Below are 21,749 nucleotides of genomic sequence, written 5' to 3' on the forward strand. Positions count from 1 at the left end.
CCATTGTTTATTTCATCGTGGATACCTTATTGAGGAGTTCATACTATAGCACTAATACAGCCAGTAATAGGGATTCAGTTCACACTGTGGCCACCCATGCTACAAAATCAATTTTTTCATGGTCCTACAGGTTGTTATGCTTATCTGCCTTATGACTGAGGCCATCATGAAATTCTCTATATTAAGTTGTTGTGCCAGATAATAGGGGGCCCGTGGCGCATTGGTGAAGATTAGAATTCAACATATACTGTAGCCCTGTTCATCTAAACCTCGACTCTCCAGTGTTCAGCGTAAATTCACATCAAATTATGCCGTGTGGCTGACCAAGATATCAGCAGGGCAGCTGTCTCCCCTTGTCCTCCCGCCCTTCCATCTCTCACTCCATTTCTCCATCCCTCAATCTCCATCTTTTATCCAGTTTCCCAAGGTGTTCACGGACCCTCACTGCAGGATCGAATAGGTTCGATCTCCCCAGGGGAGTCAGGAGATGAAGATAAATGTGGATCTTTGTGCCTTATGTCAAAGATGGTCTCACAAGAAGCATGAACCTGTTTTCAAACTGTTCTGATGATGTGAACACAGATTAATGACTCCATAGGTTATGCTAGATTACCTGATGTGCTAATGTCACATCCTACCTGTCATATGTAGGATTTACATTTTGAACATAATAGGATGAAGAATTAGCAAATAATTCCTCATTTTTGTTTAAAGTAACCCAGAGTAAATTGCCAATTACAGAAACGTGTAGCAAATTATGAAGAAAAGCAAAACCTTCTCAGCATTAATTAAACACTGCGAATTACTGGCATTTTTCAAGTTCACACAGTTCAATGTGACAAGTGAGATTTACTGTAAATTTTGATGCATTTACAGTTTACAGCTTGGAATCAGCATGAATAGCCACAAAGGGGTCCTCGTCTCTATTGCTGATCTTGAAGTGGGCGCGGCCATCACCCCCAACAGTGATCTGCTTCCCGGTGCACCTGCCTCCATCCTTCCGGCCAGAAATGACATCACAGTAGGTGCCACCGGGCATGCCAGTGTTCAGAGTCACATCCAGGTCTCTGAAGGAGTCACAGGGAACTCAGGTTAATTTAATCCTGTTTCCAGACACCCACTCTAAAAAAAAATTCTAATATGTTTAAAGGCATATAATGTATTACTAAATTGAGACAACCAATATTGGTCTCATGCAAAGCTATTGTGGACAATTGATTCTTCATGAGATAAAATGTCAGTAAAAATGCCAAACTTTTCCCTGAGGATTGGGAATGAAGATTTCCTCAGGTTTAGCATGTGTGCCAGTATGAGCTGTGAGCAGTCTATAAGCTTTTGATATGCCTCTGCAGCCAGTTGTGTATAACATCTTCAATTTGCAAGTCACAGTAGGGGTGATTGGTTAAATGTCCATGACAGTCATCATTGTTGAAGATGATGAATACCACATCCAAAGGCAACCTGGTCTGGTTGTCCCACCAGTTGGTATGGGGCTGTCCATTTACCATGTTACACAAAATAACCATGTTCCTAGGAGATCAAACAAACAAACAAACAAACAAACAAACAAACAAAAAAAACCTCATACATATACTTATGTCTTTTGGATTGATGGATGGAGTGTATAGCAGGAGGAGTGTATTTCAACTTTATAAGGAAAAGCACATGTAAATGTGTGGGAATAAAAGTACAAAAATACATAAATTCAGTGTATAAGGACAAGAAATTAGTTAAAGTTAAAACTCTGCTTTAAAAAAATACTATTTCAAGAACAGAATTAATCACAGTCACAGTTGGAAATGATCTCATTAACTACTCTGAAAAATTTCCCATATTTTTTCATCAATGTTTTTTGGCTTGAAGGACCCAGTATAGTTTTGCCTCTAGAATGAATGAATGTGTGAGTGAAAGTGTCATTTCTTACAATACTTGTGACACACTCATAGTCGTACTTCTGTTTGTACTTTCTGTACCTTTTGGTTTATAATTTGAAATTTTAGTTAACTCCACCAACATTTCCACAAAGTTTCATGTAAATCTGCCCAGAACTTTTTCAAGATATCATAACTGCAGAGAAACTAGACAGAGTAATTAAATAACCTACACCACCTTTTTGGCAGAGGTAATAATTATTAGAGTCACGGAGCACCAGCCGGGCGGAGTTTCAAGCTTCACAAGAATTAAGATATTGTCAGATATGTTCTCAGATAAGTACATTTTTTCAGTGTGGAACTATAATACGAAGCACAAGACAGTGAAGTGCAGTGTAAAGGAGCATTAATTCCCTCTCTGAGCACTTGATCTGATGCCATCTGTGCTCACACACCCAGCCATCACCACAGGTCTGGTCGCGGTTCATGGGAACAGGCTTGGTGGCTCCACTACAATGAATGGGAAGGCCCATCCAGTCATTCTCCTCCTGGAAAATAGTGATTCATGCACAGTATGAACGAATGGATGAATGAGTGACTTTAAAAAAGCCCCTGTAAGTCACATAGTGCATAGAACTGTTACCACTGCATTAATATGACAATAAAAGATAATGTACCTTTCCGTTCACAATGTTGCGGTTCCAACGGAAGCTGGACATCACTCTGGCCACTCCGTAAGGGTGGGCCAGCATGTAGCCAACAGCCATCTTGTAGAGCCTGGAGTCCCAGAAGGTAACGATGGAAGCTCCACCAGCACCATGGCCTCTCTGGTTGTCACGGTTGTCAACAAAGACCAGAGCATTGCCATTGGGCATAACAGCTCCATCCTTCTCCCCAGTTCCTGGGCACAATGTGAAACAAAAAAATGATATAACATTTTTCCAAAACATCCCCCTGTGATGAGAGGGATGGGACGTGCAGGCCTGTTCTAGCTCTTCCTGCATAGACGTTAGTGAAGTGTGCTTCAACACTGAAGGTCAGCAGTTCAAGTGAAAGAATCTACCCTTCAGTGGCATACATGAGACCTTTCTCTCCAGTCCCACCAAGAGGGTAGCTTTGGAGGAGGAAACAATTGCACTCCTCTGCTGAGAGGCCATAACAATAGTTCCTGAGTTGGAGGCATGGTCCTGATCAGCTACATTGCACGATGACCCTTCTGTATGTTGACATTCAAGCTGTTTTTGGAATGCCTCTGGTCAGGCTGCTGGATGACATCCAAAGATGTGACCAACATGTATTTCCACGCCACCATACTGGTGCAACACAGGAAGTACCTGCATTTCATGGTGGGAGAATGGATCTATCTTATTCCTATTCGGATGCTCCGTGGCCTTACCCACGTTCTCCACATGTTTGGAGACAGCACTGGAGGCGCTCACAGCAAAAGGGGTGAAAATCCTGACTTACATAGACGACTGGCTGATTGTCGATGCATCACAGCAGGAAGCAGAGGCCCACACAGCCTTGGTGATCTACCATGTCACACAGCTGAGCCTCACTGTCAACCCCACCAAGAGCGCCCTACAGCCAAGCCACCAGATCCACTTTTAGACTCCCACCCTATGATGGCATGCCGGTCAGGGGAGTGTGTGGAAGCATTGTTGCAGCTGACTTGACATGTGAGATCCAGTGATTGGTGAAATCGTTTGTCACTAAATCCTTTGGAGTCCAAAGGAACCCCACTTCATCAAATGTCTTAATCATGGCACAAAAGAAAACAAGGGACTTTATTTAGTTGGATTCCATATCATTGTTATGACATTATGACAGTATTGGTGGCAATGTGTAAAGTAATGCATTACTGTAATCACATTACGTTTGTCTGTAACACAGTAATGTGTTACAGACACGTTATTGTTTCTAAATACAGTTATCACATTACAGTTACAAATCAAACACTTGTGGTGTTATTTGTGTTACATAAGTTCTTCAATTATCTGCATAATGGGCAGACAGAAAAAAACAGTCTCATGTGACTTCATGCATGCTCGTGCAACAGTCACCTGACCTCTTGTGAGCCGTCACCTCACTTTGGCTAGAGTTCATGCAGGAGAGAGGATGAAACGGCTAAGCAGTCTACAACTTTTGAGGGGTGGAGATATGCACATTACTTCCAATTTATTGCAAGGCGAAGAATGTGATGGTAAAGTGCAAACTGTGCCAAGGCCAGAAACAACTCTCCACTGCTGTGAGCACAACATCAAATGGGCAGCTTTTCACCGGCTTTGCTGTCGGCTTTGTGCTATTACTTTATTAAAGAGCAGAAAAGATATATCTTCTATATGTCTCTCATATGAGGATGGGGATTTGTGCAGATTTCTGGGGATATGTAAGGTTTAATGTTATATTGTTAACTGGTAATTATGCGTCTCATGTGATGTTGCAGAGTAACACATAAGTACTGTAACGAGAAGTTAGTAGCATGTTATGGAGTGGTGTGTGTACATGGAGTGTTGGGGAAGCTACCTTGACAAGATACAAGCCATTCTTGATTTAGAGTAGCTCTAAGCTACAGCCAAGCTATCCTTTGGGGAAAGTTTTAGCCTTGAATGGTGCTGTTCATAGGATGGTATTGAAATGACATTCTATCACATGATTTTTCCAACTACAACATCCCTCAGGAGTTTGGAAGGATTTAAAATGTTATTTTCAAATTGTCTCTGTCTAACAACGACTCATGACCAGTCTGCATCCCCTCCCGGCATGGGAGTGGTATAAAAAGAACTACTGTGTGCCATGCTCCGGGGTGTTTTGTTTTATATCTTTCGAAGTATGCTGCCAGGTTTATTGTCAAACTGCTTTAATGATTGCTTTGATTAGCTGGCCATTTTTCCAAATAATAGACATACTCGGTGTAAGACAGCTTCTCGCCGTTCCATTTGCACAAGACTGTTCCGAGATTGGCACCATATTTGAACTCGGTCACCCTCCCCAAATGAAAGTACTCTCTGGATGTGATGAGCTCATGTCCAAGATCAATAACCTAAAGGAAAACATAGAATTTACAACATTCACTTCACAAGCAATATAGCAAGGAACAACGATCAAGTCCTTTGCATGGTGCATATGTGGTCTTGTTGTCTGCATAATGTCTGTAAGGCGGTCAGAACTCATATTTTGCACACATTATGTAAAACAGGTGACTACACTCTCAGAAAAATAAAGCACATAATTGTACCTTTAGGGGTACAACAGCTTGTAACTAGGGCAGCACCCTTTAAGGTACAGCTTTTGTACTCTTGACATTGGGTACTTATTTGTCCCCTTGTAGTTTGTACCTACCCGTCTTGTTCCTATATTATAGCTACAATCCATAAATGTACAAAACTTATTTCATTTCACAGCTATTCAATCATAGCTTATAATGATGATGCTGTATGTTTGTATTTTGTGTGAGGAGGTGGTCTTTTTTAACAATCAACTTTATAGGAGGCAACAGTTTTGCTGCAATGTTGTTTGTAGCTGCTATGAATGCTGTGATGGTGACTCCTTCTCTCTGGATAAGGAAAAGGAGCAGAGTGAGGAGGAGTGGATTGTGCTGCAGGTCATCATGGATAGCAAATATTCTACCCCGTGGGTGGTTATTTCTCACAATTGCAAACACTGTATGGATTGCACTTACACCTGGCTGATTCATTTACACCTCAGTTAAAATCAGAGGTGGTCTGGCATATCCGATCACAATGAGTGCTATGTGTGCTCGCACTATGGATTAACATGTTATTCTCACCCAGATAACTTACCCAGTAACAAACTGCATTTTAATATGAGCTATAAATTGGGCCCCTTTGATCATTTTAATCTTAATATCTTAATATCTTAAGCCTCTACTTGTACAGCCATAAGATCAGCATCACACTCTCATATCTATGCACTGTAATGTAATACTGAGTCACTGAATATGAGTTCTCTTTTCATCATTTAATGTCCAAATGAAATAACACTAAACTGAGAGAAAAAAAATATCTACCTCTTGATAGATGAATGGTCTTGAGCCGCCAGGGAATCATTTAGTGTTGAGGTTACGCAGATGACCACAGACAGATTCCAGGTCGCCAGGCCACATGTGCTTGCAGGCATCCACTCTGAATCCAGCCACATCCATGTCAATCAGCTTGTTCATGTAGTCAGCCACCTTGCCTCTGACATGATCCTTCTCCAGGGTGACGTCCAAAAGACCCCCCAAACACCAGTCCTGCACCTTAAATTAAACAGAGTTCATGGACATTGTCATATTATGGATATCATTACTAATACAAATCAAAAGTTCTTGTCAGTGCACTGAATTATCTTATCCTTGACTACTCCAGTGGAGCAACCTCATTGGAAAACAAATACAACACTGATGCAGCATTTGAGCACGAGCACTATTTTCCCTCAGACGGTAAGACTGGTAATACAAAAGTGCTCTTACTCAAGTTGCCTGGTTAAGTAAACCACTGCTCAGTAGCCATCTATTGAACCATGCACTACTTGACTGGCATCACCAGTGGGTGGTTATGCTGGGGAAGTCCTTCCTGTTGGCACTGAGACAGCTTCCTCATACAGAGTGGCTGCCCTCTCCAGCACCGGCCTTGCAAATATGATTGATAACAGCATCCACATAGATGTTGACCTGTGGGTAAATACAGTTGTGGATGGAAAGAGAAACAGTAAATAAATACCCTCTACTTGTTTGGCTTTGCAGTATTTCTTTTCCTTACTCCATTCTCTTACATGGTCACTCTGAAAGGAATATTATCTGAGCAGTATTTCACTCTATAATGTTTGGTTTGTACTGATGGTGATCTAGGGAATGAAGCTTATTCTGTCGCTGGGCTCATTATAAGTTGCTCTGGATAATAGTAGCAGTTTCTTGCCAAAAGTGAATAATGTAGATGTGATTGATTTTCTCCTCGAGGCAAAGGCAGTGAATAATTTGACAATTGGTAACACTTCATATCAGTGGGCTGAAAATTATATGGTAAGTATGTGATAATTAGCAAATAACGCATTTGAAATTTCTTTGAAATTACCCCCAAATTACGTCAATGTTTACCTCAAAATGTACTGAAAACCAAAACTTTTACTATGTCAGCTCATTCTAGATGAATAGTTCAAATCCATTTGATCATAAAAATGAATCGGACTTTGAATAAAAATCATAAATTCAGTTTGCATCCTTTGGAATGTTCACAATGAGTTTGGTGATGCAGTACAATTAAAAGTTATGGTTTTCAATAAATTTTGAGCTAAATGTCGATGTAATTTGGGGGTAATTTCAAAGAAATTTCAAATATGGTATTTGCTAATTTTTACTTAATAACCTGAAATTCACAGGCTGCTAAAATGAAGTGTTGTCATGCATGTCAAGTTCAAGCTCTGCCAATATAATGCCTTGTCTTTTGACTTTGGGTTTTGTTCTCCCAAATCTATATCTATACATACATCTGAAGGTCTGGCTTCAGTTTGGTTCAATCTGTAGTTTCATTATATTTTTAATATATGTTTAAATGCTTGTATTGTTGTGTCCACTGTTGTTCATGCATGGTGTCTTGCAGGTTAACCTGAAACAGCTCCAGTCATTATTGGGTGATTGCAGGCACCTGCTGTGCACACCCCAGACATCCTCACTCAGCTCTCTCTCTCTCCAGACAGCTGACACTGGAACAGCAGCACACTGTTTGTCCACATCTGCCCTTCCTTGTGATTTGCAATAAACCATGTTACTTTTTACATGTCAGTTACACTGTGTCTGAATCCTTCATGCTGCTTCCCTCTGAGCTGGGGTCATAACAATATGTTAAGTAATTTATGCAATACAAGTTTGTTGTCCAACACACAGCAGTAGATTTATGAGGCACTGTCGCAGGGCAGGAAAATAATGTTCCTAAAGCAGTGTTCTTAATCAAACGTTGTGTAGTTTACCCTGACGTTGTTGCATCTGGTGATCATGTCTCTCAGCTCGTTCTCGTTGCTAGATCTGGAGCACAGGTTGTAGCAGGTCGGCTGGTACCTCTCCCACCACGGTCTCGCTTTCACTGGGAGGAGAGATCTGAGCAACACAAAGAGACAACACAGAGGTCCAAACTAAGGTAAAAAGAAGGGAAAGGCACAATCACCAAAATGGACCAGATGAGACAGCCGTGGTCAAAAGCAGAATCTTTTTGTATGTGATGGTCATATCTTGCAAATGTTATCTTGATTGTTACAATCTTATTACTATCTTGCCCACAGAATTATTACATAATATGTAGGTGTGGTCATGCAAACTAAGACAAACTGTGCCAAATTCACTAACACTTCACTGGCAGCAACATCTCACCCAAATTTTTGTAGTCCATATACCCCAAGATGGCATTAAGACTGCACAAAGAGATATAGCCAAAATATTATGGACACATGCTGTTATTATGGCGTAAACTGTCGAGCGCATTATATCAATGACATTTAGGAGCCCTCATTGTTTTCACCTAGTAAATTCACTTCAATTAACGTGAATATGTGATTACAGGTAAGGAGAGACATGATGGGACTGTTAAACCTTAAGAAGCATAAATTATGAAAAAGGGGTCGAAATTGGGTAGGACAGGTACGCTGTCATAGTATTCTGCATTCTGAGTATATTCTGATATTAAACTGAATGTGGCGGCTCATTATATCACACCCAGGTGTTACAGAGGAATTAATTATAGAAGTATATGCTCATGCCCTCAGAATGTGCCATACCTGTTTTCAGTCATACATCCTGAGCTGCACCAAAGCCATCGGGAGCCAAGAAACACAGGGGATTCACCAATCTGATGTTCTATCAGAGAAGGTGAAGGCTCGCAAAGCACTTATATCCAATATGGAGCTTTAGGTAGTGATGGAGTCAGATGTGGACTGAAATATCCTCATTAGTTACTCTGTGTTCCCAAGGACGGCTAATCCACACTGATGTATTTGAGCCTCTCCATTTACTTCCACAGAGCAGCAAAACAGACATTTTTAGTACATAAACAAATGTGAGAAAAGCAGACTATGCCAATGTAGGGGGGGGGGCAAATTACAATTATTTGTGAAAGTACTATCAGGTCATTTCTTCCTTGTGCAAGGTTATTATGCGAAAGCTTCCTGCAGACGCTACCTGCTGGACCTACCTTCCAAGTCAAATAGGAAAAGAGTTGCTTAATTTCCTCAAAAAATGTGTACGGGGACCTGTTTTTATATCGCCATAATCCACTTTGTTTGTGTTTGTTTGTGTGCTTAAGTGTTATTTTGGGACCTCTTCTGCTGCACTATGGAAGAGAGTGGAGAGACACAAGAACAGGATTGTGGATTAGCAGCCCGGGGGGAGCACAGAAGAACTAATGAGGATATTTAACAACCACATGGACTCATGTCATGGTAACTATACAACACAAAGCTCTACCAAAGTTCAGTTTTGCCTTAATTATGAAAATGTTTGCTAACATATTGCTAACATTTGCCAACATTTCACTTTGCTGGACAGTTGATCGGCCTTACTTGGATCACAACGATATCATTACCATTCTGGGGGAACGCCCATCCTGCCCTGCTGGAGGGTATCATTATAGAAAATTTAGCTCCTGAAACTCCATGTCATTACGGTTATTGACTGAAAGGAACTTGGTGGATGATGAAATATGACTCAAGAAACAACAGAGAATATATGAAAACTGATCACTAATGGAATAACTATAGTAATCCATTGGGACAATGAGATGTATTGTCACATTCTACCTGCTGCATGTATGTTTACTATTGAAAAGATATTGGGTGTTAAGGGTAGTGAAGCCTGAGAAGTGCTTTCTTTGGAATCTAAGTCTGAAGAGCATGGCACAAGTGCATTTAGGGTGTGTCCTTGTCCACTTTTGCTATTTTAAGGGTGGAAAAAGGGTGGTTGTGCCAGGCGCATAGTTCAAAAGGGTTGCACTTAGTCTCTTCATTAATCATGGGTGTGTTTGGGGTGTAATGTGCAACAAAACAGTCAGAGTGCCGTCTCCCATTCCCTTTACTCCATCAAAGCTCCCTGAGGTGAAGCAGACGACTCTATGTGTGGAACAAGCAGAGTGGACACACAGTGGCATCCACCTCTGGAGGCACACTTTACTGTCTTGATAATGAGTCCTTAAAATAACAGTGAAAACTGTGCCACTGACTTCAGACCTGGTTTTTGATTGTGAATCGTGCAATAACTTTGCACTTCCCCAAGATGGCAGTGCACCAACAATACACCTGACCACACCTCATTTAAGACCAACTCGCCCATGGGTGCTCAGATGGACACAAGTGACTTTGCTATTTACACAACATGGGCGCTGCACGTGAAAATGACAGCTGAGCAGAGACACTTTTGTGTAAGATAAGCCCCGGCATGTTTGTTTTAACCAGCTTGTAAAAGGGGGGTGGAGTCTCCCGTATGAGGGCAATTCAGGCATTTTGTAAGATAAGTTGCCTTTCACAGAACTGATGTTTAAATATTGTCCTGTTGTTTACAAAAATGTCAACAGTTTTAATTATCTATTCATTTTGCACCCCAAGTAGTAAAAAAAAATAAAAACAAAATATGATGCAAATCGAATTCATCACTCAGACAATTCAGAAAATTCAGGATGACAAATGAGATTTATTGTAAGTTTGGATGCTTGTTTACAGCTTGGAGTCAGCATGAATAGCCACAAAGGGGTCCTCATCTCTATTGCTGATCTTGAAGTGGGCGCGGCCATCACCCCCAACAGTGATCTGCTTCCCGGTGCACCTGCCTCCGTCCTTCTGGCCAGAAATGACATCACAGTAGGTGCCACCGGGCATGCCAGTGTTCAGAGTCACATCCAGGTCCCTGAAGGAGTCACAGGGAACAAAGGTTAAATTAGTGCTGTTCCAAAAAAGTATAATAACAGTGTAAAGTATAATAACTCCAAAAGTATGGTTGAAACCGAGCATTTCAAGACAAAAACAACCACTACTGGTTACATGGGCAATGTTACTGCTGGTTGACTGTTTGTGAAAGGTTGCAAAAGATGTGGTCCTCACACTATTGACTGATGTTTGTACATTTCTTAAACCTCTGAAACACATTGAGTAAGGACCCTCATTTTCACTGTCAAGGAACAGCAGCAGCATGAATGAAAGATTTTTAAGTTTAAGTTAAGTAACATTTTATAGTCAGCACAAAGTAATGGAACTGTCACAACAGCATCAATGGGTCCATTTGCAAAATGAATTGCAGCTCGTAAGTAAAATGGAGCAGAGAAGCAAAGTGCTTCTTTCCCAGTTAAGAATAAAATGTGAGCGACTTGAAGTATGCCCCAGTCTCAAGAGCAGGTGTGATGAGCACTAATACTCATGCACTTGGACGGTCTGTATGCAGCTGATACAACTCTGCATCCAGTCCTTAATTGAGTTAACCCAAGTGACAGCTAGGCTCATCAGTAAACCGTCCTCACCAGTCATCGTTGTTGAAGACGATGAATCCACGGTTACCACGTCCAAAGGCAACCTGGTTGCTCCTGTTGTCCCACCAGTTGCTATGGGGCTGTCCATTGACCACATTACGGAAAATGACCATGTTCCTAAGGGACAAAAAATCAATCAGTATTAGAATTACAACAATAGCGAGATTGAGGAAAAGTTCCCTGTTATGTCAGGTGTAGTTCGGCAGCGCCAAGATGATTGGCTGATTGCTGGAGGTGACTGCATGCCATTGGCTCCATCAGTGGTCCAACTACCATAAATGGAAGCCAGCGGCCTGCAAGACTGAGCTGCACTCTCCTCCCAGCCCAGCTGTTTGTGTGTGACTGTGGTTTGCGATGTTTTAAGGCAAGAAGGCTTTGGCTTTATTCTGGTTTTGACTTGTAGGGGTTGACTGTCACTTATGCTAATCTTACTTTTTGTCCTGTTTTATTAGTTGGGGAGGGAGGGTTCCAACAATAAACAAGTAAATATAGCCATCCTTGAAAATAAACACACTGTTTCTTGCTATGACTGTGTGGAGCATTGTGTATCCTGGTTTTAGGAGCTGAAAAAGAGGGTGTACATTTATGCTGTGCAGTGTAAAGGGGCGTCAGCTCTCTCTCTGAGCACTCACTTGATCTGACGCCATCTGTGCTCACACACCCAGCCATCACCACAGGTCTGGTCGGGGTTGATGGGAACAGGCTTGGTGGCTCCGTTACCATGGCTGGGAGGGCCCATCCAGTCATTTTGATCCTGGAAAATAATTGTGATTACATTTTGTGGAATGAAAGGACTGAAGAATAAGTATCCAAATATATATATTGTGTCTGAACAAGTGGATTGCATGATTGCACACAAATTAGCACATTACACAATATTTGCCAGACATAAGTACTGTTTCCCAGTTTTAGAATAAGTTAAAGATATTGTACCTTTCCGTTCACGATGTTGCGGTTCCAACGGAAGCTGGACATCACTCTGGCCACTCCGTAAGGGTGGGCCAGCATGTAGCCAACAGCCATCTTGTAGAGCCTGGAGTCCCAGAAGGTAACGATGGAAGCTCCACCAGCACCGTGGCCTCTCTGGTTGTCATGGTTGTCAACAAAGACCAGAGCATTGCCATTGGGCATGAAGCCCCATCCCTCACCCCAGTTCCTGAGAAAAAGAATGCCATTTTTAAAAATGAACTGTCCTTTTTGTCAGCAAAGATATGATCAGTTTATGCGATGATGAGTAGCTTTCCCAATGGTAGCTATTTCATAATTGAAGGACTACAGTAACAGACGTGGAGACATACTTGGTGAAAGACAGCTTCTCGCCGTTCCATTTGCGGAACACTGTGCCCAGTTTGGCGCCATACTTGAACTCGGTCACCCTTCCCAGATGGAAATACTCTCTGGATGTGATAGGCTCGCCACCAAGATCAATAACCTGGTAGGAAAACAACAGAAAATTCACAACACTTACAACAAATAATGAAGAATGTGTTAGTGTAACCATATCAGCGATTTTAGGACTGACCAAAAAAAAAAAAAAAAAAAAAAAAAAGCTGATTATGGATGGTTCAAAGTGGTGTGACGAGAGTGAACTAATGCTGGTAACACTTTATCTGACTCAGGTAAGATTTTGTTTATATTTTTGTCCGAACTTAAACAAGAAGTATTTTTAATAGCTATTTCTGATCTTGCTTAGCAAACCTAACGTTTGTGGCAGTGTTAGTTACTCAGCTATGAAGCTTTGGTTAGTCACCTGGTGGCTAGCTTCCCATTGGGCATTGCACTTTTTCCCATTACAAAGTCACTCATACTCAATGCCCATTACCAGCAAATTTTGCCTCATATTTGCCATAAAATTTGCCCAGACATGGATGCTTTAAGCTCATGATGAGTCATGAGCAGTGGGCAAATCATCTGTTAAATGAAAATAATTAATTCATGCAGGTTACGGACAAAGCAGTACCCATCGGTGGGCAACACCAAAATAATGTTGCATAACAATCAGTAGTTGTTAGTGGTTGTAGCAACTAATAAAAACTCAGGTTTAGTCTAATTTTCAGGACAAAGAGAACAAGATTTGGGATTCGGGATAACTGCTTGTAATTCAGGACTGCCTCAAATTTTTCGGGACATCTGGTCACCCTAGCCCAGCAGCTGTGAAAAATGGAAAAGAAATCTAGCAGAGCTATAGCACCCTGGGCAGATCAGTTCTCAAACTGAGAGGGATGTACGCCATGTTTGTTTTGCTAGCAAGCTGTGAAAGCAACAAGGAATACATTGTTACCATTGAGCAAATGGACAAAAATTGCGTATCTTGTTCTTAGCAGTCACATATTTGTGGCTACTTATTTGAGCCTGAATACAACACAGAGGAGCTCAGTGTACTGAAGCGGACGAGGCTGCAGCTGCAACTGCAGCTGAGGGAGAGGCCTTGCTGTCTGCTGAACACTCCCAGCAGCGCAGCCTCGTTCCTCAGGTGACTGCTCGTGGCACCCACTTTATCGTTGAATGCAACCATAGATAGTGATATAAATACATCTGGGAGTAAGTGCAGGAATTGTTTACCAATGGAGAGAGGAGGAATTGCTGAGTTGAGCTATGCAAAAATATTAGAAAATATTTACTTTTTACATTTAATGTTCCTTGCACATTTACACTACAGAAACGTACAATTTTCACATAATGCAGGCTATTGCACTTGTGAAATTATTCTTTCAGTCTTGAACTAAGCACTTTCAGCTGGTACACATGTTGCCATGCTACTAGCATTAATGTTTGTACAGTTGCTGGTCAGCTGCTATAATATGTGCTGTTGAATACTGAGATCTGTGCCAAGTGCACATATATTTGTGTTTGCCACCTTGATCATTTGATCTTTGTTGTCTCTGTGGAAAGCCTCAAAATACCTCTTGATAGATGAAGGGTCTTGAGCCGCCAGCGAACCATTTGGTATTGAGGTTGTGCAGACGACCATACACAGCTGACAGGTCACCGGGCCACATGTGCTTGCAGGCATCCACTCTGAATCCAGCCACACCCATGTCAATCAGCTTGTTCATGTAGTCAGCCACCTTGCCTCTGACATGATCCTTCTCCAGGGCGAGGTCCAAAAGACCCACCAGACGGCAGTCACGCACCTGTAGCAAAACAGAGTTATTGAGCATTCATATTCATAATTCTATAATCATTCATAAATTATTCACCTACTCATAATATCTCTAATTAACACAGTGATATAATCATACTACTTTACATATAATATAATCTATGATCTTGTCAAAACCCTCATTGTTTCCCCAAATGTGTTCATTTTTATTCAGCCGCTACAAATAGGACTGTTTTGCTTGAATTCAGTGTGGCTTGCTGGTTGAAGTTGTCACTGCTGCATAGCCGAGCTTTGCTCAAACCCACTTTAAATTCTAGTGGAGATCCCAAGGTTGCTAAACATACCAAATACGTCCTGTTGCATTACAGGGAAATGTGTATAAAATGATGCAAAAGACATCTATTTAATGAACTAGTGCAGCTGTAAAAGAATGGCATCTTAGGTTGGAATAGTTCACTCAACATAAGTGTTATGTAGTGTCAAAGAATTGTTGCAACCAACATATAAGAGATATGTATGTGAAATTGTTGTATGATATGGATTTTTTCTAACTTTGAAGTTACTTACAAGTAATTTAAGGAATTTAAGGAAAACTGACAGCTTAAGGAGTTAAAGGTTAGTGTGGGGATTTGTGACTGCTTGTTTAAATCCCTGCTTGGATATCTGAAGAGCAATGAAGTGAAGCACTTAACCCCAACTACTCTAGTGGAGCAACTTCACTGGCAAACAATAGAAGACTGTAGAAGCACTGTGCAGCTGCCAGGCTTGAGTGTGAGAATGTCTGTAACTCTGCAGCAATATTCCCTCAGACTTCTACTGGGAATAAAAATGTACTCTTAGTTCACATCCCTTTTTCAACAGGTATCCGGTATGCTTTGCAGTACCTGGTTGGCATCACCGTAATTCTCAATATTTCCACTGCCGGTCCTGCACTTGTGGTCGTTGAAGTCCCAGTGGGTGAAGGGGATGCTGGGGAAGTCCTTCCTGTTGGCACTGAACCAGCTTCCACACACAGAGTGGCTGCCCTCTCCACCGCCGGCTCCACACATATGGTTGATGACAGCATCCACGTAGATGTTGACCTGTGGGTAGTTCAGGAAGTACAAAGAATAAATGGACAACTTCCTCTTCCTGCTCTGTGCTGTCACACCTTATAGAGTCACAGAAAGTCATGAGCTGTCTGAGCTGTATAGACCTGCTCACTATTGGTTGAGTTATAATGTTATGTGATGTGGTAATTAAAGCCAATTCTCATTGCCCTGGATAAGGGCAGTAGCTCAATGCCTAAAATGTAAAATGTAATGATTATGCATCACAATAGCACCAAATACTTGTATAATTCCCTGGTATTGACCCTCATTGTTCTTATCACAGATCAGGTCATCACTATTCTTCTCAGTATCTTTATTTTGTTTGAAATGGATTGGTAATGATGTATATGTAGATTTAATGCGAGGTGTTATGTAATCTATCTAATAGGCATTTGTTGTCCAGTACACAGCGGTAGATTTATGAGGCGCTGTCAGGATGCAGGAAAATAATGTTCTTAATGCAGCGTGATTAATCAAACGCTGCAGTTTACCCCGACGTTGTTGCATCTGGTGATCATGTCTCTCAGCTCGTTCTCGTTGCCAGATCTGGAGCACAGGTTGTAGCTGGTCGGCTGGTATCTTTCCCACCAGGGTCTCCAGGGGTTGGTCACCACAATGTTCTCGTGGGGAGGAGAGATCTGAAACAACATTGAACATATTTGGGAATATTTATAGCTTTCAGCACTGGAATTGTGTGCGGACGGGAAATTCTTGGTCAAGGTACGCAATGTAATTTTCTTCATAAGCACACTTGGTTTTGTTTACATTCACAAATTTCCCATCAAAATACATTGTGTTTCCCTGAGGCCTAATCTACATGTTGAACGCATTTCCTACCTCCAAAACACATTTGCATTGTCTTATTTTGGAATATTTTCATAGTTGCATTGGTTGCATCGGCATGTGTAATATGGCTGTCTCATGCTCACGGCATGCTGGAAGAACATGTTCTGTAAACAAAACACTGACCGGGCTCTATAACACGACTAGTGGTCACAAACTGCATTGGATACCTTAAATGTCGATGCTGTGAGCGTACAAAATACTATGAACACTTCCTCTTTCCATGAATTAGACTGCCCTTATTCTTGCTAAGTAAATCCACTTCAGTTAATGTGGCTATGTCTTTAAAGGTGAGGAGAGAGGCTACAGAAAGCCTGCTAAACCTTAAGAAACAAGGATTATTAAAAATGGAGTTGTAGTTGGGTATGTTAGGTAGGTTATCATAATATTTTGAACATACCATATTGCTATTTTATACTGAATAGACCTTTTTGTATACCCAGATGTTACACAGGAATCAATTATAGAGGTATATGCTCATGTCCTCAGAGTACACCACACCTGTGTTCAGCCATACGTACCTGGACTCCACCGAAGCCATTGGGAGCCAAGAAGCGCTCACACTCTGCAGCGATGTCGGCCCAGCGCCACTCAAACAGGTGCACAATGGCTGTCCTGCCATGCTTGGTGTGAGGGTTGTGCTGGGCCAGGCTGAGCCCAAAGAGAGCCACCAGAATGAACAGCTTCATGTTTTCCCTGAATGAGAGAAAAAAGCAGATATTGAACCTGAGGCTCAGCCCTAGTATTTATACACATCCACACTCTCTCCTTGACCAATGAGACCCCTGCAAGTATCATGTTGGGGGGCACGTTTGTGTCCAGTCCATCAACAGCTGCCTCTTTCTCACAGCTTCATAACTTGTTTAAAAACTAACAGGGAGGAAGAGCTGCAGCACATGCACGTTTGAAACCAAGAAAAATTGCATATACATTAAAAAATGTCTAAAAAAAGATCCTGAATATGCCAAAGATGGCTCAGCACTAAATTGCAGTTTGTGTGTTTTGTTTTGTTTTTTCCGGACAGACAGACATAAGTTGAACTGAAACTGAAAAGAGTCACATTCTCCCGCCTTGCCATCTCCTGGCAATTGAAAATACAAAAATAAACTGTCGCTTTTTAGAATATTTTGCTGTCATACCATATGAATACAAAACATAAATCAGTATTTGTATGTTAAAAGCCTTACCGTGGTTAGCACAACTGAATCAAGAGTCACACTGCCTTAGTATTTATTCACGCAGTTCAATAACCACATGATGTTGCAACAGCCACTTTTAACTTCCCCTCAGCTACAAGCTTTATCATTTTTCCAGTGAAATTCATGGGTGACCATTTAGATTGCGTTATTAGTGTGGAATAGTTGAACACAAAACAAATGAGGAGTTAAGTAAATTATTATTAGGCCTATAATTACGTCAAGAATAATAGTATTATTAGTATGAGGTAATGACATTTGTAATGCATGATTCTGTTTTTCTTTCACATTCATGAGTGTGGTGTGTGTGTGTGTGGTGGTTGGGGGCGGTTGGGCGTGGGCCAAGTGTGTGTATGTGTGCGTGTCCCTTCTATGTGTCACATGAAAAAAGAATTCTCCTGTACAACTTCACTGTTTTGCAACGCAGGCATGGCAGCTCATGACTGTGTTTATTTTGCTTGGTTAATACTTCAACACGAGAGCAGTTATACAGTGCAGTGACTGTCCTTGACAATTTGGCAGTTAACCCTATCCGCTTTAGGATCACGGTCACTCTGTTATCAGTGTTACTACTGAGCTTTGCTCAAAAGAAAAAGAGACCTACATATAAATAATTAGATCCAAATTGCCATAATATGTTCATTCTAGGCTGAAACATTTTTTTAATTGAAAAGATATACATTGGATTTCTCGAAATGCATTGTCTTTTTTCTCTGACAAGTTTTATTTTGAATACCTGAATTCCTGTATCAGTCACAACCTGTGCATCCAATAGTTATTATAGCAAAATTAGGTTTTATGGCCTTTTTATCAATTCTTTCGCCTGATTGGCTTCGGGAATTGCCAAAACATTGGACAGTCCTGTATAATTGCCTTTGTTACATGCAACATGTAAATGCAGTAATCTCACAGTGAAATCAAATTATTGCTCTGTGCACGTTATGAGAATCAAGGCGGGTGGGGGGGAGGGGTTATACAACTTGTTGAAGCATTGTATAACTCTGTTTGTTAGGTATGGCATTATCTCCTTTACATGAAGGAAAACCAACACAGATAAGCTGGGTTTCAATGAAAAAGAGGAGGGAACAAACATGTTACCTAAAACTAGTAAACTACTGTAAGCCAGCACTGACAAAACAGGAACATTTTCCCACGAGGGGCTCCACTTTGACCATCTGGCAAGTTACGTTGGTAAAAGGTCAAGTAACAGTATAGCACTTGGTGGTAGAATACAGGATATATTAAAGCATCATCATTGCTCTGGTCACAACATACAATCAATATGCAGGGGTTTCTCTTGGTGACATTGTACAGAGATGTGAATACAAATAAGACAGACTACACCATTTGGTTCATAGCAAATATAAATAGATAGATAGATAGATAGATACTTAAGAAAATATATGACGAATCAGGAAAAAAAAAAAAAAAAACACACCAAAAAAGTCTTGTTACAATGGAGAGAGCTATCAAGGTATGCTATCAAACTGTATGTGCACATTTTCATGCATCTCATTTTATTCAGCTGAACTACCTTGCGGTACATTGGACAAGTGCATAATTGGAAACTCACTGACCCACCTACAGCTGCGTGCAACAATACACTTTATGTCATATTGCTTGAATACATATTGCTATTGAATATTGAATGCTGAATTATATATGCAGAATTATATCAGCGGTCTAAAGTGTGTCTTCTGCTGTGCAGTCTCACTGTGTGCTGGTCTTGCACAGGACTTTTTTGTCTTGTACATCTCTGTCACATCTCAGCGCCTCTCAGTGTTTTCAAGACAATTTCCTGTATATAAACTTACTGATAAAAGCGATACTGATTCTGTCCATATGTGAAATCATATCAGCGGTCTGCTGTCCCTTTGCATCTGTCTGAGTCGTCCTGTTCTCTCTGCATAGTGTCTTGCAATTAAAGTGGTTCCGACTGTGATGATCAAATGACTTCTGGTTCGCTCTCAGGCAGCATGCAGGTCAGTGCACACTTTCACATTACACTAGCTCCCCCAATGGTTCGGAAGAGAAATTGCGTCATTGTTTTCAAAAACCATCTTTTTTCCCCTACAGCCCCACACTACATCAAGTATTTTTTTCCCCTGGAATCCATTGCTGTACACTCAAAGCAAAGAGTAAATAAAAAAAAGTTAAAAAAAAAAAAAAAAAAAAAAAAGATATGACATAGGATTTAAAAGGACAGGTGTATAACATTAATTTCTTCATGACATATATTAGGACTGGAGTCTTTCTTTCTAGAAGCCAAACTCTCTCCCCCAACAAGTTTCTTTGGCTTTTTCCTGGAATCCAATGTGCTGTACACTCAAAACATTCAGTATAATAATAATAAAAAAAAGTTTAAAAATAGTGTAAAAGAGGATAAAAATAGACACACACATATATAACCTTAATTTCTTCATGACATAGATTAATTTTTGCTTTTGATATATGATGGAAACTTGAAGGACATCAACATAAACCACAGGTGTGGACGACATGTTCTAATATGTTTAATGACTCAGTTATTTGTACTGGATTTCATCCTATGCAGCCGCCATGCGCAGCTCCCAAGTTTCCATGTGAGCAAACTACACTAAAATTTTATGCACTCATGACACTGTGGGGTGCGTTGCAAAAAAGACACTCCTAAAGTGGCATACTGATTTTATATTTGTGTATTTAAAAATAGGGCCTGTCCTGCTCGGTGCCTTGTCTCCGTTCCTTGCTGCTGCACCCCCTGCAGGGAGCGTGTCAAACGCACATCTGACCTGCTTCGCCAAGTTTTGTTCCGGGTCACTCCTCCTGGTGAACCTGTGGGCCACAGTCATGTAAACGTGACGGGGCCAGACACCTTTATGGTGGAAACAGTCACTAACTCACCATCAGGCAGATGGGGAGTGTTGACACATAAAAACTGGTGGGAAAACATGTAATTTATTGCACAGTTTTCTCTCTTAGGTTGCGGATGCCCTGTTATACGGCAATACTTTTCTCAGCTGTTGGTTTGAAGTGGCAATAATAGTTGTGACAACAATGAAAGTATGCTACTTCACCCTGAGAGGCTTCAGACTCATTTCGTATTTGCCTGCACAGTAACAACAAAACATGCCGGAGCAAACTGTGTTGAATATGAAATATGTGATTAATCTGAGGCCTTTCAGAGAGTGCTGTGTTTTTTTATTTTATGGTTAGAACACAATTTCCAAATGTTTCTATTTTCTTTCACATTCACCCTGCTAAGTCAAGTTGAATTCATTTCCAAAGAAAATGTTTTTATTCATGTGGTGAATTTGTATTGTCTTAGTCACATGTCTTTTATAAAGCATAACCTTAAAAAGATGACACTCATGATGTCAAAACTGCAGTGATCATTTAGGATTGCAGGCATTAAGGCTTGTTTAAGGCTTTCATTTGATGTAGGTGTGCCATATCATTTTCAGAATAACAGCGCTGAAGTATCTGTCCAAGTTCACGTAGCTGTTGAATCACTGTTGTGAGTTTTGCACCTTCTCATCTGTCTTATGCAGCATGCTCGGTGGAAGTGGATGTCAAAGGGAGAATTAAGGCCCACGGTCGCTAGCTTTTTCCCTTGGGACCCAAGAATTCCAGTCAGACTGGAGTCCTTTCCTGTATGAACAACACAGGGCGTACCTCCGGAGACGATGAAGAGGTGGTGGGACAAAGCTTTCTTTCACAGCCCAAACTGGGAACACAGGTGAAGGGACTGGGGCCAGTTATTTGATCCCCACCTCTGGTTGTGTCATGGGAAAGTGAAAGCAGGGGGAAAGAAAAGGCAAGACAGAGAGACAGAAAGAAATGTAAGGAAAAGGACCAGCAGGTTAAGAGAAAGAGTGAAGACAGGGGGAAGTGAAAGTTTGTGTGTGTGTGTGTGTGTGTGTGTGTGTGTGTGTGTGTGTGAGAGAGAGAGAGAGAGAGAGACGGAGAGAGAAATAGACAGAAGGAAAGGGGTCAGCGGGTTAAGAGAGAGAAGGAGGGAGAGCGAATCAACCGTTCAGAGGGAAGTGAGAAAGAGGGAAAGGGGTTTATGGTACATTAGTCCAGGATGGAAAAGGAAAGGAGAGAGAGAGCGAGAGAGTGCAAGAGAGAGAAAGACATGCTGGTAGTTCAGCACAAATGAGGAA

The 21,749-nt window shown here is 41.2% G+C and overlaps 1 protein-coding gene and 1 pseudogene across 1 annotated transcript; both read right to left on the bottom strand.

Moving 5' to 3' along the window:
- Positions 1 to 877: 877 nt before the first annotated feature.
- On the bottom strand, positions 878 to 9,485 carry LOC115374811 (pancreatic alpha-amylase-like; annotated as a pseudogene).
- Positions 9,486 to 10,543: 1,058 nt separating this feature from the next.
- Positions 10,544 to 19,549, bottom strand: LOC115375624 (pancreatic alpha-amylase-like). The gene is made up of 10 exons (XM_030075088.1): positions 19,419 to 19,549; positions 16,930 to 17,104; positions 16,057 to 16,203; positions 15,359 to 15,556; positions 14,275 to 14,505; positions 12,670 to 12,803; positions 12,305 to 12,527; positions 12,004 to 12,125; positions 11,363 to 11,488; positions 10,544 to 10,755 (listed from the first exon to the last, which is right to left on the bottom strand). Exons 2-10 carry the CDS (start codon positions 17,095 to 17,097, stop codon positions 10,566 to 10,568), a joined length of 1,539 nt encoding a protein of 512 aa, XP_029930948.1. The 5' UTR covers positions 17,098 to 17,104; positions 19,419 to 19,549; the 3' UTR covers positions 10,544 to 10,565.
- Between the last annotated feature and the right edge of the window lie 2,200 nt (positions 19,550 to 21,749).

Source organism: Myripristis murdjan, chromosome 17 (genome assembly GCF_902150065.1).
Source record: "Myripristis murdjan chromosome 17, fMyrMur1.1, whole genome shotgun sequence".
Classification (NCBI taxonomy): domain Eukaryota; kingdom Metazoa; phylum Chordata; class Actinopteri; order Holocentriformes; family Holocentridae; genus Myripristis; species Myripristis murdjan.